General features: G+C 47.4%; 1 protein-coding gene across 1 annotated transcript in view; it reads left to right on the top strand.

Annotated features, from left to right (window-relative positions):
• Window positions 1-18,692: 18,692 nt before the first annotated feature.
• The window catches only part of LOC138360221 (serpin B3-like), a 60,063-nt gene continuing 53,718 nt past the window's right edge, over window positions 18,693-25,037 (top strand). Inside the window, exons 1-3 of the mRNA XM_069320157.1 lie at window positions 18,693-18,698; window positions 22,283-22,345; window positions 22,384-22,505. Of these exons, the coding sequence (XP_069176258.1) occupies window positions 18,693-18,698; window positions 22,283-22,345; window positions 22,384-22,505 (191 nt within the window). The remainder of the gene's footprint in view (window positions 18,699-22,282; window positions 22,346-22,383; window positions 22,506-25,037) is intronic.

Raw genomic sequence — 25,037 nt, forward strand, 5'->3', positions numbered from 1 at the left:
ACCAGCCTCGCTACCCTACGCTAAGTACCTGCCATAAAGTTTGAACAAAATAACATACATAATATTACTAATATACGGTATACATATAGTATTATAAATATTAAACATATAAATATATATACATATATATTTTACAAATATACAATATACATATAATATTATAAATATATAGATATATACAACAAAACAAGGCAAAATGGGAGTAAATAAACAAATTTGTGGCCACTGTAACAACTTCTTATAGACGAAGGTAACGGGAATTGAATGTTATATCTGTAAGACTAGATTCCATTCAGCTTGTACAGGAGTGAGTAACACTACGCACTGAGAGATGGCCACTTGCTCTGGGTGTGTAAAAATGACCTGCCAGCTTGGAATATCCTAAAAAACCTTCTAGATAACATGACGCATGATCGGAAAACATCATTCAATGGAAGCCTACCAGCCATCCAGAAGGAGTGGGAAAGGAACAACAATTCTAATATACAAGGGGCGGAGGCTATAGTCAGGGATGAAACTGAGGCTGAAACTCAGGAAGTTGTAAACTCTGACTCAGTAGGCCAGGATGTAGATGACAGTAAACTAGAAAGTGTACCAGACAGCACTGACAGCTCGATAGGTACAGACACTACGACGGTTCCCGATAGAGCAATTCAGAACAGAAGGACAGACTTATGCAAATTTTATGCAAAGGGCATATGCAGACATAGATATGCTGGTAATAAGAAAGGATTAGAATGCAGTTACCAACATCCCAAAAAATGTTTAAATATGCTTAGGAAAGGTGAGTGTCGATTTGGATCAATATGTAGGTTTTTCCATCCTGACATGTGCCAAACCTCACTGGAGGACAGAAAATGCTATGACCTTAGCTGCCCACACTTTCACGTGAAAGGCACGGAACGCTCATAAAGAGTGGCAAGCAGGATAATGAATTTGGAGGAAACTCTATAAATTTTTTATACCAGACCAGCAGAGAATTCATAAGGAGCAGCATGGAGAGTGTATGGAACTGGATGCCAGATCCACTTGCATTCCAGAATTACAGATACAATTACCCACCGAAAGGGAACTACAACTACGACAGAAAACTGCCCTACAACAATCAGTACTGGTCAGAACAAACTCATTATGTCCACGAATAATGGACTTGCCGAAAAAGTCTCCCATTCAAACTATCACTAATAGAGTAACCTCATTCATCTTTGCCAACATACAAGGACTGAAAACAAGAACAAACAACAAAGTACAGTTCATAAATGGCCTCCTCACGGAGTCAAATGCAGTATTTGGAGCTTTCACAGAAACCCATGCAGGGGAATTGTTGGACAGTGAGATCTGGATTCCAGGATATAACCTATACAGGTGTGATAGGAAAATTAGGTCACATGGAGGAGTGGGTCTGTATATTAGGGAAGACCTTGTATGCTCGGAGCTCCTAAACGTTACAAATGAGGTGGTAGAGGTACTGGGATTAAAAATAGAGAAAATAAATTTAGTGATTATACTAATATACAAACCACCAGATGCAACGGCTGAGGAATTCACAGAACAGATAAGCAAAATAGAGAATAGCCTTGATAATTTGGAGAACCCGATACCTGATATTATCTTCCTAGGTGACTTCAACTTGCCTAGTCTCAGGTGGAAAATAGCAAACAATAATATTATACCAGGAAATCTATCAGGACCTAACCAACCACAGATTAGAGAACTACTTAGATTCTGTGACAAATTTTTACTCAATCAGCAGATATCGGAGCCAACGAGAAATGAAAATATTCTAGATCTGGTCTTTACGAACAATGAAGACATTATCAGAGACATTATGATATCAGATACCACATACTCAGATCACAAGATCATTGAAGTGCAAACGACCATCAATACTCAGAATAGGCCTAAAACGTTGAAAAAGCGAGAGGGGCTATTCAGTAAATTCAATTTTAATAATAAAAGGATAGACTGGGAGATAATAAACAGGGAACTTACAAACATTCCATGGGGAACTGTTCTAAATAATACAAGTCCTACAGAAGGAATAGAAAAACTGACTTCAGAAGCGTATCAAGTCTGTCTGAAACATGTTCCTTTGAGGAAAGCCAGAAAGAGATCTAACGTAGAAAGAGAACGCAGACGACACTATAAACGCAGGAAAAAAATAACGGAACTGCTTATGCAGACACGAATTTCCCGTCAAAGAAGGAATAATTTAAATAGGGAGATTGAAGAAATCGAGCGGAAATTGAAACACTCATATGAAACTGAAGAAAGGCAGTTAGAACAGAAAGCAATTCAAGAAATAAAGAAAAATCCAAAATATTTCTTCTCATATGCGAAATCAAAAGCAAAAACCACTGCCAGTATTGGACCTATTCGTACAAGTGAAGGTTCATACACGGAGGACGGCAAAGAAATTAGTGAAATCCTAAAAAAGTAGTATGAGGACATGTTTAGCACTCCAATAAACAACATGAAGGTGGAAGATCCAGACAATTTCTTTATGCGGGATACTCAAACCCCTGTAAATATAATTGATATAAACACGAGCGCACTAAATTTTGAAAAAGAAATTGAAAACATGCCCATGCACTCGGCCCCAGGTCCAGACTCATGGAATTCAATATTTATAAAGAAATGCAAAGTGCCGGTAGCACAGGCACTCAGTATAGTGTGGAGGAAGAGCTTGGACACGGGGGAGATACCAGATGCACTTAAAGTAGCAGACATAGCCCCTCTACACAAGGGAGGGAGCAAAGCATTGGCAAAAAATTATAGACCAGTTGCACTAACATCGCACATCATAAAAGTATTTGAGAGAGTGATTAGGAGTCAAGTCACCAATTTCATGGAGACCAATGACCTTCACAACCCAGGCCAACAAGGATTTCGAGCGGGAAGATCGTGCCTCTCACAGCTACTTGAGCACTACGACAAAGTCACTGAGGCATTGGAAGATAAACAGAATGCTGATGTGATATACACGGACTCCACAAAGGCTTTCGATAATTGTAACCATGGCGTGATAGCACACAAAATGAAGTCAATGGGAATAACCGGTAAAGTAGGACGCTGGATATTCAGTTTTCTGTCAAACAGGACTCAGCGAGTAACTGTCAACCATATAAAATCTAGTCCAAGTGCAGTGAAAAGCTCTGTACCTCAGGGTACAGTCCTTGCACCGCTGCTTTTCCTTATTCTCATATAAGATATAGACAAAAATACAAGTCACAGCTTCGTATCATCCTTTGCAGATGACACAAAAATCAGTATGAAAATTACCTCGGCTGAGGACATTGAAAAACGTCAAGCTGACATTAATAAAGTTTTCGACTGGGCATCAGAAAATAACATGATGTTTAACAGTGATAAATTCCAGGTACTCAGGTACGGTAAAAATGAGGACCTTAAACATAATGCAGAGTACAAAACACAATCAAATGTACCCATAGTAGGAAAACATCATGTAAAGGATTTGGGAATAATAATGTCTGACGACCTAACGTTTAAGGAGCATAACCAAGCAAATATTGCGACAGCCAGAAAAATGATAGGATGGATTATGAGAACTTTCAAATCCAGGGATCCCATCACAATGGTTGTACTCTTCAAGTCACTTGTGTTGTCCCGTCTTGAGTACTGCTCAGTACTCACTTCCCCCTTCAGAGCAGGAGAGATTGCTGAAATAGAGGGAATACAGAGAACATATACGGCACGCATAGACGCAATAAAGCACCTAAATTATTGGGATCGTCTCAAAGCCCTCCAAATGTACTCACTAGAAAGAAGACGAGAGAGATATCAAATAATATACACCTGGAAGATACTGGAGGTACCAAATCTACACAGTAAAATAACAACGTACTGGAGTGAACGACATGGAAGAAAATGTAGAATAGAACCAGTGAAGAGAAGAGGTGCCATAGGCACAATCAGAGAACACTGTATAAACATCAGAGGTCCGCGGTTGTTCAACGTCCTCCCAGCAAGCATAAGAAATATTGCCGGAACAACCGTGGACATTTTCAAGAGGAAACTAGATTTATTCCTCCAAGGAGTGCCGGACCAACCGGGCTGTGGTGGGTATGTGGGCCTGCGGGCCGCTCCAAGCAACAGCCTGGTGGACCAAACTCTCACAAGTCGAGCCTGGCCTCGGGCCGGGCTTGGGGAGTAGAAGAACTCCCAGAACCCCATCAACCAGGTAACCAGGTATCACTAATAACACCATGCCTCAGGCTATACCGCACCACCTCTGAGAGGTCCGACCCAATCACCCCCCATAAACACTTATAAAATTCCACAGGCAACCCATCAGACCCAGGCGCCTTCCCATTCGCTAACCCCCGAACCACCTCCCAAATCTCCCTATCCGTAAACTCTCTCAGTAATGGCACATTGTCCTCAACAGACAACACATCCTGGCAAAAACTAAGAAAATACTCACAATCAGCCGACATACACTCTACCTTCCTATACAAACCCTCCAACTCTTCCCGAACGTAACACACCAACCCATCAGTATTAGTGAGGACCGTTCCATCTACCCTACGAATACCAGTCATAACGGTAGAGTACCTAGGGGACTTAACCTTACCCAATAAGTGGGCAGAGACTTTCTCACCCTCTACACGCTCAGATGTCAATAGACGGATATGGATACCCTGAGCCACTTCCTCCCGCAACCCATTTATCCGTCTCTTCAGCAATACAATCTCATCATACCTATCCAAACCCTGGTCCATGAGCCCATAAAGCTGACGCAATCGAGCTTGCAACAAATTCAAAAGACCATACCGTTCCGCTGCAAGACGCTTCGAGAAACGAACAAAGAAACGTTTGCACTCCACCTTACACCTGTCCCACCAATCTAGCATAGACACAAAATCAACTTTCCGCAGCACTAGCGCTCTCCACATCACACCAAATTCCTTCACCACCAACGGGTATCTACGCAAACCACAATTTAGCTTCCACCAACCCCTACCCAACCGCACCTGATCATTGACAACAACGCCCACCACCACCATACTATGGTCCGAAAAACAGACCGGAACAGTGGCCCAAGAGCGAACCTGACCATAAGATTTGTGCACATACACGCGATCAAGGCGAGAGCCATAATCCCTAATAACAAAGGTATAGGCCGGGACACCACCCGCCAGGAAACAGCTATCACGGAAGTGCATAGATTGCAACGTTCTAACTAAAGCAGGAGAGACAGACGCCTGAGCACGAGTGCTACAGTCCCGGACTGAAATTACACAATTAAAGTCACCACCAAAAATCATCCTTCTCGTGTCATTCCGTAAAAAATAAAGCAAACCATCCGGGAACAACTCCTCCCTCTCAGCTCGCCTATGCGTTCCTGAGGGCGCATACACATTCAGCAAGGGAATCACGGAACCCATAAACGACACATGCGCCAAAATCACATTACCACAGTCATCCATTTCCGAACTCACTATCCCCATGCTCGCCCTCTTTGCCAACAAAATCATCGTGCCACCCTTTGATAACACAGGAGGGTTCGCAACACCTCGAAATAATCCAACAACACCTCCAGTCGGTCCATACACTTAACATTATGCTCCTGAATAAATATAACATCCAACTTGTGATAGCGGGCCACCAACACAAGCTGACGTTGCTTCAAATGGCAATTCAGCCCATTAACGTTCAATGTCGCACATTTCATCCACACATCCATTGAGAAAAAATTAACAGAGAAAACCACATTCACACAACACTACCACTACATCCCAGGGTAGCATCGCACCCAACAGAAGAGCCCTCAACCCCATCTCCCAAAACTACTGGAGTGGGAGCCACTTCGGCAAGCTTACCCAGAGAACTTTTCTGGAGCTTTACCACCAAATCTCCCCCTACCGACTCTTCCTGGACCCCTTTCACAATATCCCACCAATCCACATTCTGTGTACCACCAGGTGGTGGATCACTCCCGCGAATTGTAGGGACTCCAGTATCCATCACAGACACGCCCCCACCAGAAGGCGGAATATCCGAGTCGGACGGAACCATAGGATCACACCGCACAGCCGTCAGGGAAGGGGGGGGGGGGTGCCGTCTTCCAACCTCCTCCGTGCATCTAGGATGTTCTGAAGAGAACCTCCAAATTTCCGCCGCTTCATACTGTGCTGCCCAGCGCCAACAGGCAACAGGCAATCTGCCTCACGTCATCCAGAATCGCGACTAGGATCATGTACATCCTCCATATGCACTTCTGCCACCACCTCAGTTGTTCGAGCAGCAGACTGAGCCATATCAACACCATCACTGAGTACTTGCTGCGGGTTCCGATGCACACCAAACGACTCAGCATTGGAGCACCCATCCACCGATGAAATGCCCACCACTGCATCTACCACCTCACCAGAGCAGGGAGGCACCACAGCACACTCGCCTTCGGAGCTGGTCTGCACGGGCACGCACGGGCTTGTAGGGAGATCGACATTCCCACTAGACCTTTCAGGAGACGCTACAGCAGTACGGATGTCATCCTCACCAGGAGATACCACTGAAGCAGCACTCTTGGGACCCAGATTTGCGCCATCCACCACTGCATCCGGTCCCATACAAGGGGCACTGCTCAAAACTGACAGATCTTCTTGCTCATGCAAAGGAGGAAAATCATTTTCATTGAACAGATTAACCCGGTCATCCATCCTGGTGGTGCAGGCAGCAGCCATATGGCCAACATGACCACACTTGAAACATATCCGAGTTTGTCCCCGGTAGAAGAAGCCGACCGTATAGCCAGCAATCGAAAGTGAGGAAGGCACATTCTCACGAAGGACCACTTTTGCCGTCCTGTAACCATTCATGAGTCCTTTGACGGCTCCAGACGTGTGCCTACACACACGAATAAAGTCGACACGCCCATACCTGGCAAGCGCCCGACGGAGAAGATCTTCTGACATTTCAATTGGAGCATTTGTAATCGATACGTACGTATACTCCACACTCAAATTCGCCACCCTCACAGAGCCTCGACCGTTGCTCAGCCGCACCTCCCGATCCTCATACTGTTCAATAAACTGCCTGAACAAGCAATTCTCGGCGAACTTCACCACCACTCTGTCCTCGCTAATGATCTGCAAACCCACAAGATCTTCCACCTTCACTTTCATTACATCAAACAACGTATTGCTGATGACTCCAATGTCCACTTTACAGGTGAACGTCAGCCCTGCCGACTCCTTCCTCCGCAGTGGCGGCACGTAAGTCCCCATACTGAGACGAGTATGTAGTCACCCCGCAGTGGCAAACGACCACTCGCCAGGGCAACCGAGAAGCGTCCAATTCCAGAGACACATCCGCCGTCTACGCCGTTCACTTTTCGACCACAGTTACCAGCAGCACCGCCACCTACGACAACGGACGACCCTGTACGACCTCCCACCCTACAACCCCAGTTACCACCTGCACCACCACCTGATCCTACGACGACGGACGATCCTGTGCGACGTCCCACCCTACGACCCCAGTTAGATGACATCAGCGAAGAGGAGATAGTTAACTTTGAGGGTAATATAACACGAGCAGGGCGTACAATTCGCCAACCAGCTAGGTTCCTTGATCAAGTGTTTTTCCCTTTCACCCCCTGGGAGGGGGAGTTCTGTAGTGAGTAGATTATCCCAATAATATAGTCGCTCCAAACGCATTAGTCTAATGAGAGAAGCAAAGGTCTTCTTAGTACTAATTATGGAACTCAAACCTTTCCCTACTTCCAGTTAATATTCCTGTCAACTTTTGGACAGCACCTCGGGCAACGAGTTGTTGGCCGAGCATATAAACAGCAGAGTAGCGAATAATAACTAGTCAACTTTCAGGTGTGGTCTAGAACAGACACTTGCGAGATACTGTAGCGACTCTCAGTGCGCTCAACTCACACCATTGCTCGCCAAAATATCATCTGCATACTTCTGTATACTCGACTAAATATATATATTGTCTTAGTGTTTGTGTTTATTGTCACCATACTTTACGTAACAATAGAACCGTTACAAGGGAGAGTAGTGAGGGAGTGTCCGGGAGGAGTGTGAGGGGGGGGGAGGGTATAGAGGGAGAGTAGTGAGGGAGTGTCCGGGAGGAGTGTGAGGGGGGGGGAGGGTATAGAGGGAGAGTAGTGAGGGAGTGTCCGGGAGGTGTGTGAGGGGAGGGGAGTGTGTAGAGGGAGAGTAGTGAGGGAGTGTGAGGGGGGGGAGTGTATAGAGGAAGAGTAGTGAGGGAGTGTCCGGGAGGAGTGTGAGGGGGGGGGGTGTATAGAGGGAAAGTAGTGAGGGAATATCCAGGAGGAGTGTGAGGGGAGGGGAGTGTGTAGAGGGAGAGTAGTGAGGGAGTGTCCGGGAGGTGTGTGAGGGGGGGGGGGAGTGTATAGAGGGAGAGTAGTGAGGGAGTGTCCAGGAGGAGTGTAAGGGGGGGGGGGGGGAGTGTACAGAGGAAGAGTAGTGAGGGAGTGTCCGGGAGGAGTGTGAGGTGGGGGGGGGGAGTGTGTAGAGGGAGAGAAGTGAGGGAGTGTCCAGGAGGAATGTGAGGAGGGGGGGAGTGTGTAGAGGGAGAGTAGTGAGGGAGTGTCCGGGAGGAGTGTGTGTGTGGGGGGGGGGGGCGTGAATAGAGGGAGAGTAGTGAGGGAGTTTCCGGGAGGTGTGAACTCACCTATTTGTACTCACCTATTTGTGCTTGCGGGGGTTGAGCTCTGGCTCTTTGGTCCCGCCTCTCAACCGTCAACCAACAGGTGTACAGGTTCCTGAGCCTATTGGGCTCTATCATATCTACATTTGAAACTGTGTATGGAGTCAGCCTCCACCACATCACTTCCTAATGCATTCCATTTGTCAACCACTCTGACACTAAAATTAATTCTTTCTAATATCTCTGTGGCTCATTTGGGCACTCAGTTTCCACCTGTGTCCCCTAGTGCGTGTGCCTCTTGTGTTAAACAGCCTGTCTTTATCAACTCTGTCAATTCCTCTGAGAATCTTGTACGTGGTGATCATATCCCCCCCTAACTCTTCTGTCTTCTAGCGACGTGAGGTTTAATTCCCACAGTCTCTCCTCGTAGCTCATACCTCTTAGCTCGGGTACTAGTCTGGTGGCAAACCTTTGAACTTTTTCCAGTTTGGTCTTATGCTTTACTAGATATGGACTCCACGCTGGGGCTGCATACTCCAGGATTGGTCTGACATAAGTGGTATACAAAGTTCTGAATGATTCCTTGCACAAGTGTCTAAATGCCGTTTTTATGTTAGCCAACCTGGCATATGCTGCTGATGTTATCCTCTTGATGTGGGCTTCAGGGGACAGGTCTGGCGTGATATTAACCCCCAGGTCTTTCTCTCTCTGACTCTTGAAGAATTTTATTTCCCAAATGATACCTTGTAACTGGCCTCCTGCTCCCTACATTTATCTTCATTACATTACATTTGCTTGGGTTAAACTCTAACAACCATTTGTTCCACCATTCCTTTAGTTTGTCTAGGTCTTCTTGAAGCCTCAAGCAGTCCTCCTCTGTCTTAATCCTTCTCATTATTTTGGCGTCGTCAGCAAACAATGAGAGGAATGAGTCTATACCCTCCGGGAGATCGTTTACGTTTATCAAAAACAGGATAGAGCCGAGTACAGAGCCCTGTGGGACTCCACTGGTGACTTAACGCCAATCGAAGGTCTCACCCCTCACTGTAACTCTTTGCTTCCTATTGCTTAGGTATTCCCTTATCCACTGGAGCACTTTACCAGTTACTCCTGCCTGTCTCTCCAGCTTATGAACTAGCCTCTTATAGGAGACTGTATCAAAGGCTTTCCGACAGTCCAAAAAATGCAGTCTGCCCAGCCTTCTTTTTCTTCCTTAATCTTTGTCACCTGATCGTAGAATTCTATTAAGCCTGTAAGGCAAGATTTACCCTCCCTGAATCCATGTTGGCGATTTGTCACGAAGTCCCTTCTCTCCAGATATATTACTAGATTTTTTCTCACGGTCTTCTCCATTACTTTGCATGGTATACAAGTTAAGGACACGGGCCTGTAGTTCAGTGCCTCTTGTCTGTCACCCTTTTTGTATATTGGGACCACATTAGCCGCTTTCCACATTTCTGGTAGGTCTCCCGTCTCCAGTGACCTACTATACACTATTGAGAGTGGCAAGCAGAGTGCCTCTGCACACTCTTTCAATTCCCATGGTGAGATCCCGTCTGGACCAACAGCCTTTCTCACATCCAGATCCAACAGGTGTCTCTTGATCTCATTTCTCGTAATTTCGAACCCTTCCAAGGCCGCCTGGTTTACTGCCCCCTCTCCTAGCGCAGTGATCTCTCCATGTTCTATTGTGAAGACCATCTGGAACCTTTTGTTGAGTTCCTCACACACCTCTTTGTCATTTTCTGTATACCTGTCCTCGCCTGTTCTAAGTTTCATTACCTGTTCTTTCACTGTTGTTTTCCTCCTGATGTGACTATGGAGTAGCTTTGGATCGGTCTTGGCTTTGTTTGCTATATCATTTTCATAATTTTTCTCTGCTTCCCTTCTCACACTAACATACTCATTCCTGGTTTTCTGGTATCTCTCTCTGCTTTCTGGTGTTCTGTTATTTCGGAAGTTCCTCCACGCCCTTTTGTTCAGTACCTTTGCTTCCATACATGTCCTGTTAAACCATGGATTCTTCTTTTGCTTCTCGGATTTTTCCCTTTGGGCCGGGATAAACCTGTTTACTGCCTCCTGACACTTTTGGATGACATAGTCCATCATGTCTTGTACCGACTTAGCTCTGAGGTCTGTGTCCCATAGTATATCCCTTAGGAAACTTCTAATCCCCTCATAATTCCCCTTTCAGTATGCCAGCCTTTTGTTTTCTAGTTCTTTTTTGAGGGAGATTAGTCCTAGCTCTACCAAGTACGCAAAGATCAATACACTGTGATCACTCATTCCTAAGGGTGCTTCCATCTTAACCTCCCTTATATCCCACTCATGAAGGGTAAATATCAGATCAAGCATAGCTGGTTCATTCTCCCCTCTCATTCTTGTCGGTCCCTTGATGTGCTGGCTTAGAAAGTTTCTTGTTGCCGCGTCCCAACCTGTCCTCTTAAAAAGAACGTCGCTTTTGGCCGTTTGCCCGTATGACCGAATTTGGACATAATTTAAAAATGAAAAAAAAAATGAAAATAAATTTGGGATTTTTTTTTCAACAACAGTAAGTTAAGGGTCCTCTGATAGGTTAGGTTGGCAGGAAATTCTCATAAAGTTTCAAAACGTTAATTTAAAGTGTCCTCTTATAACCTCTGCGCGTACGCCGGACGACTCAAATAGAAAACGGAACAGAACGTCACTTTTGTGAGTCGATTTCATTTCAAATTACGTCCAAATTTGGCCAAAGTGCGCATACGGGCGAAAAGTGACGTTATTTTTAAGAAGACGGGTTGCGCGTCCAGCAGCTTAGCTCTCCATGTATCTGGTCCTCCATGCGGGTCTCTGTTCTCCCAATCAATCTTCCCGTGGTTGAAATCCCCATGATTAGTTGTCCAGATCCATTCCTACTAGCGAGAGACGCTGTTCTCTCTATTATGTTAATGGTGGCCATGTTGTTTCTATCATATTCCTGTCTGGGTCTTCTGTCATTTGGTGGAGGGTTATATATGACTGCGACTACAATTCTTTGTCCTCAAGTTGCTATTGTACCTGTTATATAGTCACAGAAATCTTCACAGCCCTGAATAACCATTTCCTCAAAATCCCAACCTTTTCTTACCAGCAGAGCTACACCACCACCTCTTCTTCCTTCTCTCTCTCTCTTTCCTCACAACACAGTAGTCCTGTGGAAACACTGCATTTGTTAAGGTTTTAGTTAGCTATGTTTCTGTGAGTGCTATTATGTCTGGGTTTTCTTCAAGTACCCATATTCAGTGTTGGGGGGGGGGGGGGGGGGGAGTGTGAAGAGGAAGAGTAGTGAGGGAGTGTCCAGGAGGAGTGTGAGGAGGGGGGAGGGAGAATGTGCAGAGGGAGAGTAGTGAGAGAGTGTCCTAGAGGTGTGTGAGGGGGGGGGGGGAGAGGAGAGTGGGATAGTAGGGGGATGATGAGGACAGGTAGATGGCAGCCCACCAGGGTCCTGGTGGTGGTGGGGGGAGACAACAGGCAGGCCGCGGCAGGTGTCAGCCCACCAGGGTCCAGGTGGTGGTGGAGGGAGACAACAGGCAGGCCGCGGCAGGTGTCAGCCCACCAGGGTGCAGGTGGTGGTGGAGGGAGACAACAGGCAGGCCGCGGCAGGTGTCAGCCCACCAGGGTGCAGGTGGTGGTGGAGGGAGACAACAGGCAGGCCGCGGCAGGTGTCAGCCCACCAGGGTGCAGGTGGTGGTGGAGGGAGACAACAGGCAGGCCGCGGCAGGTGTCAGCCCACCAGGGTCCAGGTGGTGGTGGGGGGAGACAACAGGCAGGCCACGGCAGGTGTCAGCCCACCAGGGTCCAGGTGGTGGTGGGGGGAGACAACAGGCGGGCCGCGGCAGGTGTCAGCCCACCAGGGTCCAGGTGGTGGTGGGGGGAGACAACAGGCAGGCCGCGGCAGGTGTCAGCCCACCAGAGACGGGAGGGGGGTGGGTGGGTCAGTATTGCGGGGAATTCTCAGGTGGTGGCAAGTCTCGCGTCATCGGGGCGTCCCGCCAATGTAAAGTTTTCCTATTATGTTTTTTGTGTTTTCTTTACACAGAGTTTATGTCCAGCTGTAGCAACTGCTGGTTCTTATTGTTGGGGTCCAGCTGTAGCAACTGCTGGTTCTTATTGTTGGGGTCCAGCTGTAGCAACTGCTGGTTCTTATTGTTGGGGTCCAGCTGTAGCAACTGCTGGTTCTTATTGTTGGGGTCCAGCTGTAGCAACTACTGGTTCTTATTGTTGGGGTCCAGCTGTAGCAACTGCTGGTTCTTATTGTTGGGGTCCAGCTGTAGCAACTGCTGGTTCTTATTGTTGGGGTCCAGCTGTAGCAACTGCTGGTTCTTATTGTTGGGGTCCAGCTGTAGCAACTGCTGGTTCTTATTGTTGGGGTCCAGCTGTAGCAACTGCTGGTTCTTATTGTTGGGGTCCAGCTGTAGCAACTACTGGTTCTTATTGCTGGGGTCCAGCTGTAGCAACTGCTGGTTCTTATTGTTGGGGTCCAGCTGTAGCAACTGCTGGTTCTTATTGTTGGGGTCCAGCTGTAGCAACTGCTGGTTCTTATTGTTGGGGTCCAGCTGTAGCAACTGCTGGTTCTTATTGTTGGGGTCCAGCTGTAGCAACTGCTGGTTCTTATTGTTGGGGTCCAGCTGTAGCAACTGCTGGTTCTTATTGTTGGGGTCCAGCTGTAGCAACTGCTGGTTCTTATTGTTGGGGTCCAGCTGTAGCAACTGCTGGTTCTTATTGTTGGGGTCCAGCTGTAGCAACTGCTGGTTCTTATTGTTGGGGTCCAGGTGTAGCAACTGCTGGTTCTTATTGTTGGGGTCCAGCTGTAGCAACTGCTGGTTCTTATTGTTGGGGTCCAGCTGTAGCAACTGCTGGTTCTTATTGTTGGGGTCCAGCTGTAGCAACTGCTGGTTCTTATTGTTGGGGTCCAGCTATAGCAACTGCTGGTTCTTATTGTTGGGGTCCAGCTGTAGCAACTGCTGGTTCTTATTGTTGGGGTCCAGCTGTAGCAACTGCTGGTTCTCATTGTTGGGGTCCAGCTGTAGCAACTGCTGGTTCTTATTGTTGGGGTCCAGCTGTAGCAACTACTGGTTCTTATTGTTGGGGTCCAGCTGTAGCAACTGCTGGTTCTTATTGTTGGGGTCCAGTTGTAGCAACTGCTGGTTCTTATTGTTGGGGTCCAGCTGTAGCAACTGCTGGTTCTTATTGTTGGGGTCCAGCTGTAGCAACTGCTGGTTCTTATTGTTGGGGTCCAGCTGTAGCAACTGCTGGTTCTTATTTTTGGGGTCCAGCTGTAGCAACTGCTGGTTCTTATTGTTGGGGTCCAGCTGTAGCAACTGCTGGTTCTTATTGTTGGGGTCCAGCTGTAGCAACTACTGGTTCTCATTGTTGGGGTCCAGTTGTAGCAACTATTGGTTCTTATTGTTGGGGTCCAGCTGTAGCAACTGCTGGTTCTTATTGTTGGGGTCCAGCTGTAGCAACTACTGGTTCTTATTGTTGGGGTCCAGCTGTAGCAACTGCTGGTTCTTATTGTTGGGGTCCAGCTGTAGCAACTGCTGGTTCTTATTGTTGGGGTCCAGCTGTAGCATCTGCTGGTTCTTATTGTTGGGGTCCAGCTGTAGCAACTGCTGGTTCTTATTGTTGGGGTCCAGCTGTAGCAACTGCTGGTTCTTATTGTTGGGGTCCAGCTGTAGCAACTACTGGTTCTTATTGTTGGGGTCCAGCTGTAGCAACTGCTGGTTCTTATTGTTGGGGTCCAGTTGTAGCAACTGCTGGTTCTTATTGTTGGGGTCCAGCTGTAGCAACTACTGGTTCTCATTGTTGGGGTCCAGTTGTAGCAACTATTGGTTCTTATTGTTGGGGTCCAGCTGTAGCAACTGCTGGTTCTTATTGTTGGGGTCCAGCTGTAGCAACTCCTGGTTCTTATTGTTGGGGTCCAGCTGTAGCAACTGCTGGTTCTTATTGTTGGGGTCCAGCTGTAGCAACTGCTGGTTCTTATTGTTGGGGTCCAGCTGTAGCATCTGCTGGTTCTTATTGTTGGGGTCCAGCTGTAGCAACTGCTGGTTCTTATTGTTGGGGTCCAGCTGTAGCAACTACTGGTTCTTATTGTTGGAGTCCAGCTGTAGCAACTGCTGGTTCTTATTGTTGGGGTCCAGCTGTAGCAACTGCTGGTTCTTATTGTTGGGGTCCAGCTGTAGCAACTGCTGGTTCTTATTGTTGGGGTCCAGCTGTAGCAACTACTGGTTCTTATTGCTGGGGTCCAGCTGTAGCAACTGCTGGTTCTTATTGTTGGGGTCCAGCTGTAGCAACTGCTGGTTCTTATTGTTGGGGTCCAGCTGTAGCAACTGCTGGTTCTTATTGTTGGGGTCCAGCTGTAGCAACTGCTGGTTCTTATTGTTGGGGTCCAGCTGTAGCAACTGCTGGTTCTTATTGTTGGGGTCCAGCTGTAGCAACTGCTGGTTCTTATTGTTGGGGTCCAGCTGTAGCAACTGCTGGTTCTTATTGTTGGGGTCCAGCTGTAGCAACTGCTGGTTCTTATTGTTGGGGTCCAGCTGTAGCAACTGCTGGTTCTTATTGTTGGGGTCCAGGTGTAGCAACTGCTGGTTCTTATTGTTGGGGTCCAGCTGTAGCAACTGCTGGTTCTTATTGTTGGGGTCCAGCTGTAGCAACTGCTGGTTCTTATTGTTGGGGTCCAGCTGTAGCAACTGCTGGTTCTTATTGTTGGGGTCCAGCTATAGCAACTGCTGGTTCTTATTGTTGGGGTCCAGCTGTAGCAACTGCTGGTTCTTATTGTTGGGGTCCAGCTGTAGCAACTGCTGGTTCTCATTGTTGGGGTCCAGCTGTAGCAACTGCTGGTTCTTATTGTTGGGGTCCAGCTGTAGCAACTACTGGTTCTTATTGTTGGGGTCCAGCTGTAGCAACTGCTGGTTCTTATTGTTGGGGTCCAGCTTGTAGCAACTGCTGGTTCTTATTGTTGGGGTCCAGCTGTAGCAACTGCTGGTTCTTATTGTTGGGGTCCAGCTGTAGCAACTGCTGGTTCTTATTGTTGGGGTCCAGCTGTAGCAACTGCTGGTTCTTATTGTTGGGGTCCAGCTGTAGCAACTGCTGGTTCTTATTGTTGGGGTCCAGCTGTAGCAACTGCTGGTTCTTATTGTTGGGGTCCAGCTGTAGCAACTGCTGGTTCTTATTGTTGGGGTCCAGCTGTAGCAACTATTGGTTCTTATTGTTGGGGTCCAGCTGTAGCAACTGCTGGTTCTTATTGTTGGGGTCCAGCTGTAGCAACTACTGGTTCTTATTGTTGGGGTCCAGCTGTAGCAACTGCTGGTTCTTATTGTTGGGGTCCAGCTGTAGCAACTGCTGGTTCTTATTGTTGGGGTCCAGCTGTAGCAATCTGCTGGTTCTTATTGTTGGGGTCCAGCTGTAGCAACTGCTGGTTCTTATTGTTGGGGTCCAGCTGTAGCAACTGCTGGTTCTTATTGTTGGGGTCCAGCTGTAGCAACTACTGGTTCTTATTGTTGGGGTCCAGCTGTAGCAACTGCTGGTTCTTATTGTTGGGGTCCAGTTGTAGCAACTGCTGGTTCTTATTGTTGGGGTCCAGCTGTAGCAACTACTGGTTCTCATTGTTGGGGTCCAGTTGTAGCAACTATTGGTTCTTATTGTTGGGGTCCAGCTGTAGCAACTGCTGGTTCTTATTGTTGGGGTCCAGCTGTAGCAACTCCTGGTTCTTATTGTTGGGGTCCAGCTGTAGCAACTGCTGGTTCTTATTGTTGGGGTCCAGCTGTAGCAACTGCTGGTTCTTATTGTTGGGGTCCAGCTGTAGCATCTGCTGGTTCTTATTGTTGGGGTCCAGCTGTAGCAACTGCTGGTTCTTATTGTTGGGGTCCAGCTGTAGCAACTACTGGTTCTTATTGTTGGAGTCCAGCTGTAGCAACTGCTGGTTCTTATTGTTGGGGTCCAGCTGTAGCAACTGCTGGTTCTTATTGTTGGGGTCCAGCTGTAGCAACTGCTGGTTCTTATTGTTGGGGTCCAGTTGTAGCAACTGCTGGTTCTTATTGTTGGGGTCCAGCTGTAGCAACTACTGGTTCCTATTGTTGGGGTCCAGCTGTAGCAACTGCTGGTTCTTATTGTTGGGGTCCAGCTGTAGCAACTGCTGGTTCTTATTGTTGGGGTCCAGCTGTAGCAACTACTGGTTCTCATTATTGGGGTCCAGCTGTAGCAACTGCTGGTTCTTATTGTTGGGGTCCAGCTGTAGCAACTACTGGTTCTTATTGTTGGGGTCCAGCTGTAGCAACTGCTGGTTCTTATTGTTGGGGTCCAGCTGTAGCAACTGCTGGTTCTCATTGTTGGGGTCCAGCTGTAGCAACTGCTGGTTCTCATAGTTGGGGTCCAGCTGTAGCAACTACTGGTTCTCATAGTTGGGGTCCAGCTGTAGCAACTACTGGTTCTCATAGATGGGGTCCAGCTGTAGCAACTGCTGGTTCTCATTGTTGGGGTCCAGCTGTAGCAACTACTGGTTCTCATAGTTGGGGTCCAGCTGTAGCAACTGCTGGTTCTCATAGTTGGGGTCCAGCTGTAGCAACTACTGGTTCTCATAGTTGGGGTCCAGCTGTAGCAACTGCTGGTTCTCATAGTTGGGGTCCAGCTGTAGCAACTACTGGTTCTCATAGTTGGGGTCCAGCTGTAGCAACTGCTGGTTCTCATAGTTGGTGTCCAGTTGTTGCAAGTAGTGTTCAGGCAGTGTGCAGAGAAGAATGCTAGTAAAGACGGCAGTTTATTAAGCAGAAAACAGGAAAGTAAGGCAAGATGCAAAAAAGACTGTGGTTTAGGATCCCCGCTGGGTAAGTCGACTGGTGGTTCATTAATGTAAACAGAGGCGGGGACCAAATAGCCAGAGCTCAACCTTCGCAGACACAGCCAGGTGAGTACTCAATCGTCAACGCCATCTGATACTTATCAACTGGGTGCCAAGTCTTGTAGAAATAATAGGAAATAACACAGCAGACGCAGCTGTAAAAATGGTAACTAAGAGAAAAATGATGATATTTACATACCACAGAAACCAGCACAGGTAAAGCAAGTTATTAGAAATAAAGCTGTGCAGAAGATGCACAGTGACCACAACACAGCAGTTGCAACATCACGATCTGCGGGTTGGTACAAGAATTCAATAAACTACGAACCACTTATTTTGATGACAGGGAGCAGTAGAACAACAGAAATATCTTACATCGCATCAGGTTTGGATACCCATGTGCATGGAAAATAGTCTTACAGGTTCCGGAAGATAAGAGGAAGTGTCAGCACTGTGGAGAAATGTCAGACAGACCACTGGAACATTATCTAACACAGTGTAAAGTTACAAACCCAATATGATTTCAACTTAGATTCAACAGAGCAGAAGAAGTTGTTAAATACATGGGGCATAATCTTATTGAAGCGACCATACGAGTCATAAATACTCATACTCCGCCGTGACAGAAACGTGAAACAATTAGTGGGCCTGCAAAAAAAAGTAGGTAAGTCATCATGTGGGTAAGTTATCAGGTGGGTAAGTCATCATGTGGGTAAGTTATCAGGTGGGTAAGTCACCATGTGGGTAAGTTATCAGGTGGGTAAGTCATCATGTGGGTAAGTTATCAGGTGGGTAAGTCATCATGTGGGTAAGTTATCAGGTGGGTAAGTCATCATGTGGGTAAGTTATCAGGTGGGTAAGTCACCATGTGGGTAAGTTATCAGGTGGGTAAGTCATCATGTGGGTAAGTTATCAGGTGGGTAAGTCATCATGTGGGTAAGTTATCAGGTGGGTAAGTCACCATGTGGGTAAGTTATCAGGTGGGTAAGTCATCATGTGGGTAAGTTATCAGGTGGGTAAGTCATCATGTGGGTAAGTTATCAGGTGGGTAAGTCACCATGTGGGTAAGTTATCAGGTGGGTAAGTCATCATGTGGGTAAGTTATCAGGTGGGTAAGTCACCATGTGGGTAAGTTATCAGGTGGGAAAGTCATCATGTGGGTAAGTTATCAGGTGGGTAAGTCATCATGTTGGTAAGTTATCAGGTGGGTAAGTCACCATGTGGGTAAGTTATCAGGTGGGTAAGTCATTTTATAGGTAAGTTAGCAGGTGGGAAAGTAATTTTGAAGGTAAGTTATCAAATGGGTAAGTCATCAGGTGGGCAAGGTATCAGGTGGGTAAGTCATCATGTGGGTAAGTTATCAGGTGGGTAAGTCATCATGTGGGTAAGTTATCAGGTGGGTAAGTCATCAGGTGGGCACGGTATCAGGTGGGTAAGTCATCATGTGGGTAAGTTATCAGGTGGGTGAGTCATCAGGTGGGCAAGGTATCAGGTGGGTAAGTCATCATGTGGGTAAGTTATCAGGTGGGTAACTCATCAGGTGGGTAAGTTATCAGGCAAGTAAGTCATCATGTAGGTAAGTTATCAGGTGGGTAAATTGTCGGGAGGATGAGGCATAAGGTATTCACCTAATTGTACGCACATAGGTGTACTTGCGAGGGCTGAGATAGATCTTTGGTCACCCCTCTTAACAGTCAATCAACTGGTGTACAGATTCCTGAGCCTATTGGGCTCTATCATATCTACACTTGAAACTGTGTATGGAGTCTACCTCCACCACATCACTTCATACAACATTAGTAACCTAATCTGACACTGAAAAATCTTTCTAGTGTCTCTGTGACAGGAGTTACTGTGGGAGGAGTTACTGTGGGAGGAGTTACTGTGGGAGGAGTTACTATGGCAGGAGTTACTGTGGGAAGTGTTATTGTGGGAGGAGTTACTGAGGAAGGAGCTACTGTGAGAGGAGTTACTGTGGGAGGGGTTATTGTGGGAGGAGTTACTATGGCAGGAGTTACTGTGGGAAGAGTTATTGTTGGAGAAGTTACTGTGGAAGGAGCTACTGTGGGAGGAGTTACTGTGGGTGGGGTTATTGTGGGAGGAGTTACTGTGGGAGGAGTTACTGTGGGAGGAGTTACTGTGGAAGGAGTTACTGTGGGAGGAGTTACTGTGGGAGGAGTTACTGTGGGTGGGGTTACTGGGGAAGGAGTTACTGTGGCAGGAGTTACTGAGGCAGGAGATACTGTGACAAGATTTACTGTGTAAGGAGTTACTGAGGCAGGAGTTACTGAGGCAGGAGTTACTGTGGCAGGAGTTACTGTGGCAGGAGTTACTATGGGAGGAGTTACTGAGGCAGGAGTTACTGAGGCAGGAGTTACTGTGGCAGGAGTTACTGTGGCAGGAGTTACCGAGGCAGGAGTTACTGTGGCAGGAGTTACTGTGGCAGGAGTTACCGAGGCAGGAGTTACTGTGGCAGGAGTTACTGTGGGAGGAGTTACTGTGGCAGGAGTTTCCGAAGGATTTACTGTGGGAAGAGTTACTGTGGCAGGGGTTACTGTGGCAGGAGTTACTGTGGCAGGAGTTACTGTGGGAGGAGTTACCGAGGCAGGAGTTACTGTGGCAGGAGTTACTGTGGCAGGAGTTACTGTGGGAAGAGTTACCGAGGCAGGAGTTACTGTGGCAGGAGTTACTGTGGCAGGAGTTACTGTGGGAGGAGTTACTGTGGCAGGAGTTACTGTGGCAGGAGTTACTGTGGCAGGAGTTACTGTGGCAGGAGTTACCGAAGCAGGAGTTACTGTGGCTGGAGTTACTGTGGCAGGAGTTACTGTGGGAGGAGTTACTGTGGCAGGAGTTACTGTGGCAGGAGTTACTGTGGCAGGAGTTACTGTGGCAGGAGTTACTGAGGCAGGAGTTACTGTGGCAGCAGTTACTGTGGCAGGAGTTACTGTGGGAGGAGTTACTGAGGCAGGAGTTACTGTGGCAGTAGTTACTGTGGCAGGAGTTACTGTGGGAGGAGTTACTGTGGCAGGAGTTACTGTGGCAGGAGTTACTGTGGCAGGAGTTACTGTGGGAGGAGTTACTGTGGGAGGAGTTACTGTGGCAGGAGTTACTGTGGCAGGAGTTACTGTGGCAGGAGTTACTGTGGCAGGAGTTACTGAGGCAGGAGTTACTGAGGCAGTAGTTACTGTGGCAGGAGTTACTGTGGCAGGAGTTACTGTGGCAAGAGTTACTGTGGCAGGAGTTACTGTGGCAGGAGTTACTGAGGCAGGAGTTACTGTGGCAGGAGTTACTGTGGCAGGAGTTACTGTGGCAGGAGTTACTGTGGCAGGAGTTACTGTGGGAGGAGTTACTGAGGCAGGAGTTACTGTGGCAGGAGTTACTGTGGCAGGAGTTACGGAGGCAGGAGTTACTGTGGCAGGAGTTACTGAGGCAGGAGTTACTGTGGCAGGAGTTACTGTGGCAGGAGTTACTGTGGCAGGAGTTACTGTGGCAGGAGTTACTGTGGCAGGAGTTACTGAGGCAGGAGTTACTGTGGCAGGAATTACTGTGGGAGGAGTTACTGTGGCAGGAGTTTCTGTGGGAGGAGTTACTGTGGGAGGAATTACTGAGGCAGGAGTTACTGAGCCAGGAGTTCCTGTGGGAGGAGTTCCTGTGGGAAGAGTTACTGTGGGAGGAGTTACTATGGGAGTAGTTACTGAAGGAGTTACTGTGGGCGGAGTTACTGTGGGAGGAGTTACTGTGGGTGGAGTTACTGAGGCAGGAGTTACTGAGGCAGGAGTTACTGAGGCAAGAGTTACTGTGGCAGGAGTTACTGTGGGAGGAGTTACTGTGGGAGGAGTTACTGAGCCAAGAGTTACTGTGGGAGGAGTTTCTGTGGGAAGAGTTACTGTGGGAGGAGTTACTATGGGAGGAGTTACTGAAGGGGTTACTGTGGGAGGAGTTACTGTAGGAGGAGTTACTGTAGTAGGAGTTACTGGGGGGAATTACTGTGGGAGAAGTTACTGTGGGAGGAGTTACTGAAGGAGTTACTGTGTGAGGAGTTACTGGAGGAGTTACTGAAGGAGTTACTGTTGGAAGAGTTACTGTGGAAGGAGTTACTGTGGAAGGAGTTACTTTGGGAGGAGTTACTGTGGGAGGAGTTACTGTAGGAGGAGTTACTGTGGGAGGAGTTACTGTGGGAGGAGTTACTGTAGGAGGAGGTACTGAAGGAGTTACTGTGGGAGGAGTTACAGTGAGAAGTTATTGTAGGAGAAGTTACTGTGGGAGGAGTTACTGTGGGAGGAGTTACTGTGGGAGGAGTTACTGTAGGAGGAGTTACTGTGGGAGGAGTTACTGTGGGAGGAGTTACTGTGGGAGGAGTTACTGTAGGAGGAGTTACTGTGGGAGGAGTTACTGTGGGAGGAGTTACTGAAGGAGTTACTGTGGGAGGAGTTACTGTAGGAGGAGTTACTGTGGGAGGAGTTACAGTGAGAAGTTATTGTAGGAGAAGTTACTGTGGGAGGAGTTACTGTGGGAGGAGGTTCAGTGGGAGGAGTTACAGTGGGAAGAGCTACTGTGGGAGGAGTTACTGAAGTAGTTACTGTGGGAGGAGTTACAGTGAGAAGTTATTGTGGGATATGTTACTGTGGGAGAAGTTACTGTGGGAGGAGGTTCAGTGGGAGGATTTACAGTGGGAAGAGTTACTGTGGGAGGAGTTACAGTGGGAGGAGTTACTGTGGGAGGAGTTACATTGGGAGGATCCAGAGGGAGGTGAGAAAACATATAAAGGGAGACTAGGAAAGTTTAGGCAGGTCTGAGGCGACTACCGTCTGGACACCTACACTGGTGGTGCTGCTTCAGGTGTGTCTCAGTGTTCCTCACCTCGGCCGCTGCTTCAGGTGTGTCTCAGTGTTCCTCACCTCGGCCGCTGCTTCAGGTGTGTCTCAGTGTTCCTCACCTCGGCCGCTGCTTCAGGTGTGTCTCAGTGTTCCTCACCTCGGCAAATCACATCAACTCAGAGGTAATATTGCCAGCAGTGTATACACTCACCGCATGTTGATCGTAGCCAGAGCCACCTCACTGCTCGGTGATCGTAGCCAGAGCCACCTCACTGCTCGGTGATCGTAGCCAGAGCCACCTCACTGCTCGGTGATCGTAGCCAGAGCCACCTCACTGCTCGGTGATCGTAGCCAGAGCCACCTCACTGCTCGGTGATCGTAGCCAGAGCCACCTCACTGCTCGGTGATCGTAGCCAGAGCCACCTCACTGCTCGGTGATCGTAGCCAGAGCCACCTCACTGCTCGGTGATCGTAGCCAGAGCCACCTCACTGCTCGGTGATCGTAGCCAGAGTCACCTCACTGCTCGGTGATCGTAGCCAGAGCCACCTCACTGCTCGGTGACCGCAGCCACAGTCGCCTACTGTGTAAGGAGGACAGGATATGACAGTGTAAAGGAACAGGATAGGTCAGTGTAAGGTAATTGTCGTGACGCTAAACCCCGGTTCATTCCGAACACAGCGATTACACAACACATAACACCTTGCCTCAGCAACCGTTACTACCACCGTGTACTCCTACACACACCAGACCCTTGAGGCGTACCACTAGGTTTGTACTGGAACACAATGAATGAACATATGGAAGGTATTTAAAGGCCGTCGTGTTTTGTCATTTAATTACAAAGAATAGACTCTGACAAATAATAATATATTAACATACTCTATTAGGTCAATACACTTCCAATACCCATAGACCACTTGACTTCCGCGATCACCACACACACTCGTAACTTCGGCCTAAGTCCCTAATACGGAATGATTACTACAACACTCCACACACCCGGTTAGTCTTTCATTCAATACTCACATACTGCAGACTTAACTTGGTCACTAAGATCACAACAGGTTCTCGCATAGCTGTCTGCTACACTTCGTTGCTGCCGCAAACGGGGATCCAAAGGACTTGCTAATTCAACCTCCACAATCAGACTGACTCCAGCCAACCATGGCCTCAATCATTTCACCCCGCCTCTCGAGGAAGGTATAATCCGATTAACCTTATCCCTAGAGCGGTAACCTTGATCCTTGAAGCCTGACGAAGAATAATTCCTCTTTCCAGGAATTATTAATTTGGCTAAACAGCTTCGGTCTTAATCCATTGACCTTTCTTAGATATGTGATCCATAGTCTGTCTACTTACATGTACTTTCAATCATCATTCGTTAAGTGTTGTAGTAATGATCCTCTAGCTAATAATTCCTACTAACTTGTGGATTACAACACCACTCCCCTCCTTAAACACGCATATGTCCCCATATGCATCATTGCAATGGTTTCATTAGTGCAAGGACCTGGAGGATGCACCCACCATATGTGTACAACTAAAAAATCATCCAATAAGTTCATCATACACACAATGAAATAAATTAAAATTTTCCCCGACATGACTCACAACACTTCTCCAACATATACATTATATTCACATCATAGCACAGGTAAAATAGTCTGTAATAATTTTTCCCATCTCCAACAATGCACATATACCTAAACTGCTGACATATAATTACATACAAACATAACCATAAAATTACATGGACCAGAATGCTGGCACTTAAACAGAAATGACACTAGTCATTAATATATACACAACACATATATATCTAAGGTTCTTCATCCTTAGTAATAAGTTAATTATACTTTAACATCTTGCCCTGTACTTTTGACATAAGGGCTTACAATGATCACACAATGTTTCACTGGCCTCCTCCACAATTGGCAGCATCACTTCTCTTGTCTTCGTGTCCCATGGTTGCTAGGTCATAGATCCTCCATGACCCAGACAAAACCCAGGCTGTCCAGCCTGGTGAATGTTGTCAATGTCCCATCGTTGCTCTGAGGTAACGTGATCCTGGCCTCCAGAGCAACGGAGATTCCTACCCCAGGGTCATGTTCCCTTGGGTCTGTGCTGACGTCTCGTTCCAGGGCACCAATCCCAGAACGCTGTAGATCCCTCACAGCTCTCTGGTCTAGGCCCATCCGCCCAAAGTGTGTCCCCTGTATTCACACCTTCCCGACCGCTGTACCTGCAAAATATTCCCTCGGAGCCCCCTGGCTCGATCCCATTATTACATAACCCCCTCGGCTCCTTACTCTCTCCCCGTATATAGCCTGAGCGCAGCTGCAAAACCATTGCAGCTGGCCCTTATCCCTGCTTTGATGTCAGGGGGCGAATTTCGCCAATAACGTCACGTTGGCTTCAATTCCACCCCCCTTTTTTTCTAGAATAACTGAGTGTAGCCTCATAGCTTCCCTTCTACTCTACCTGAAGCTCTGTGACATGATCCCGGGGGACCTTCTCATGCCTAACACTCAGTAATGGTGCCGATGAGGTAATATACAGTATATACATACACATACATTATCACAATAAATACCTCATTAAAATCATTTCACAACTAATGTCACTAAAGCATCATACTGCCACTGGCTCGCCTCTAGCGAGATTCCTCTAACAACTTAATTAATGAGAAATTAATGTATGTACTTGGCTTGTC

The sequence above is a fragment of the Procambarus clarkii genome, unplaced genomic scaffold, assembly GCF_040958095.1.
Source record: "Procambarus clarkii isolate CNS0578487 unplaced genomic scaffold, FALCON_Pclarkii_2.0 HiC_scaffold_102, whole genome shotgun sequence".
NCBI lineage: Eukaryota > Metazoa > Arthropoda > Malacostraca > Decapoda > Cambaridae > Procambarus > Procambarus clarkii.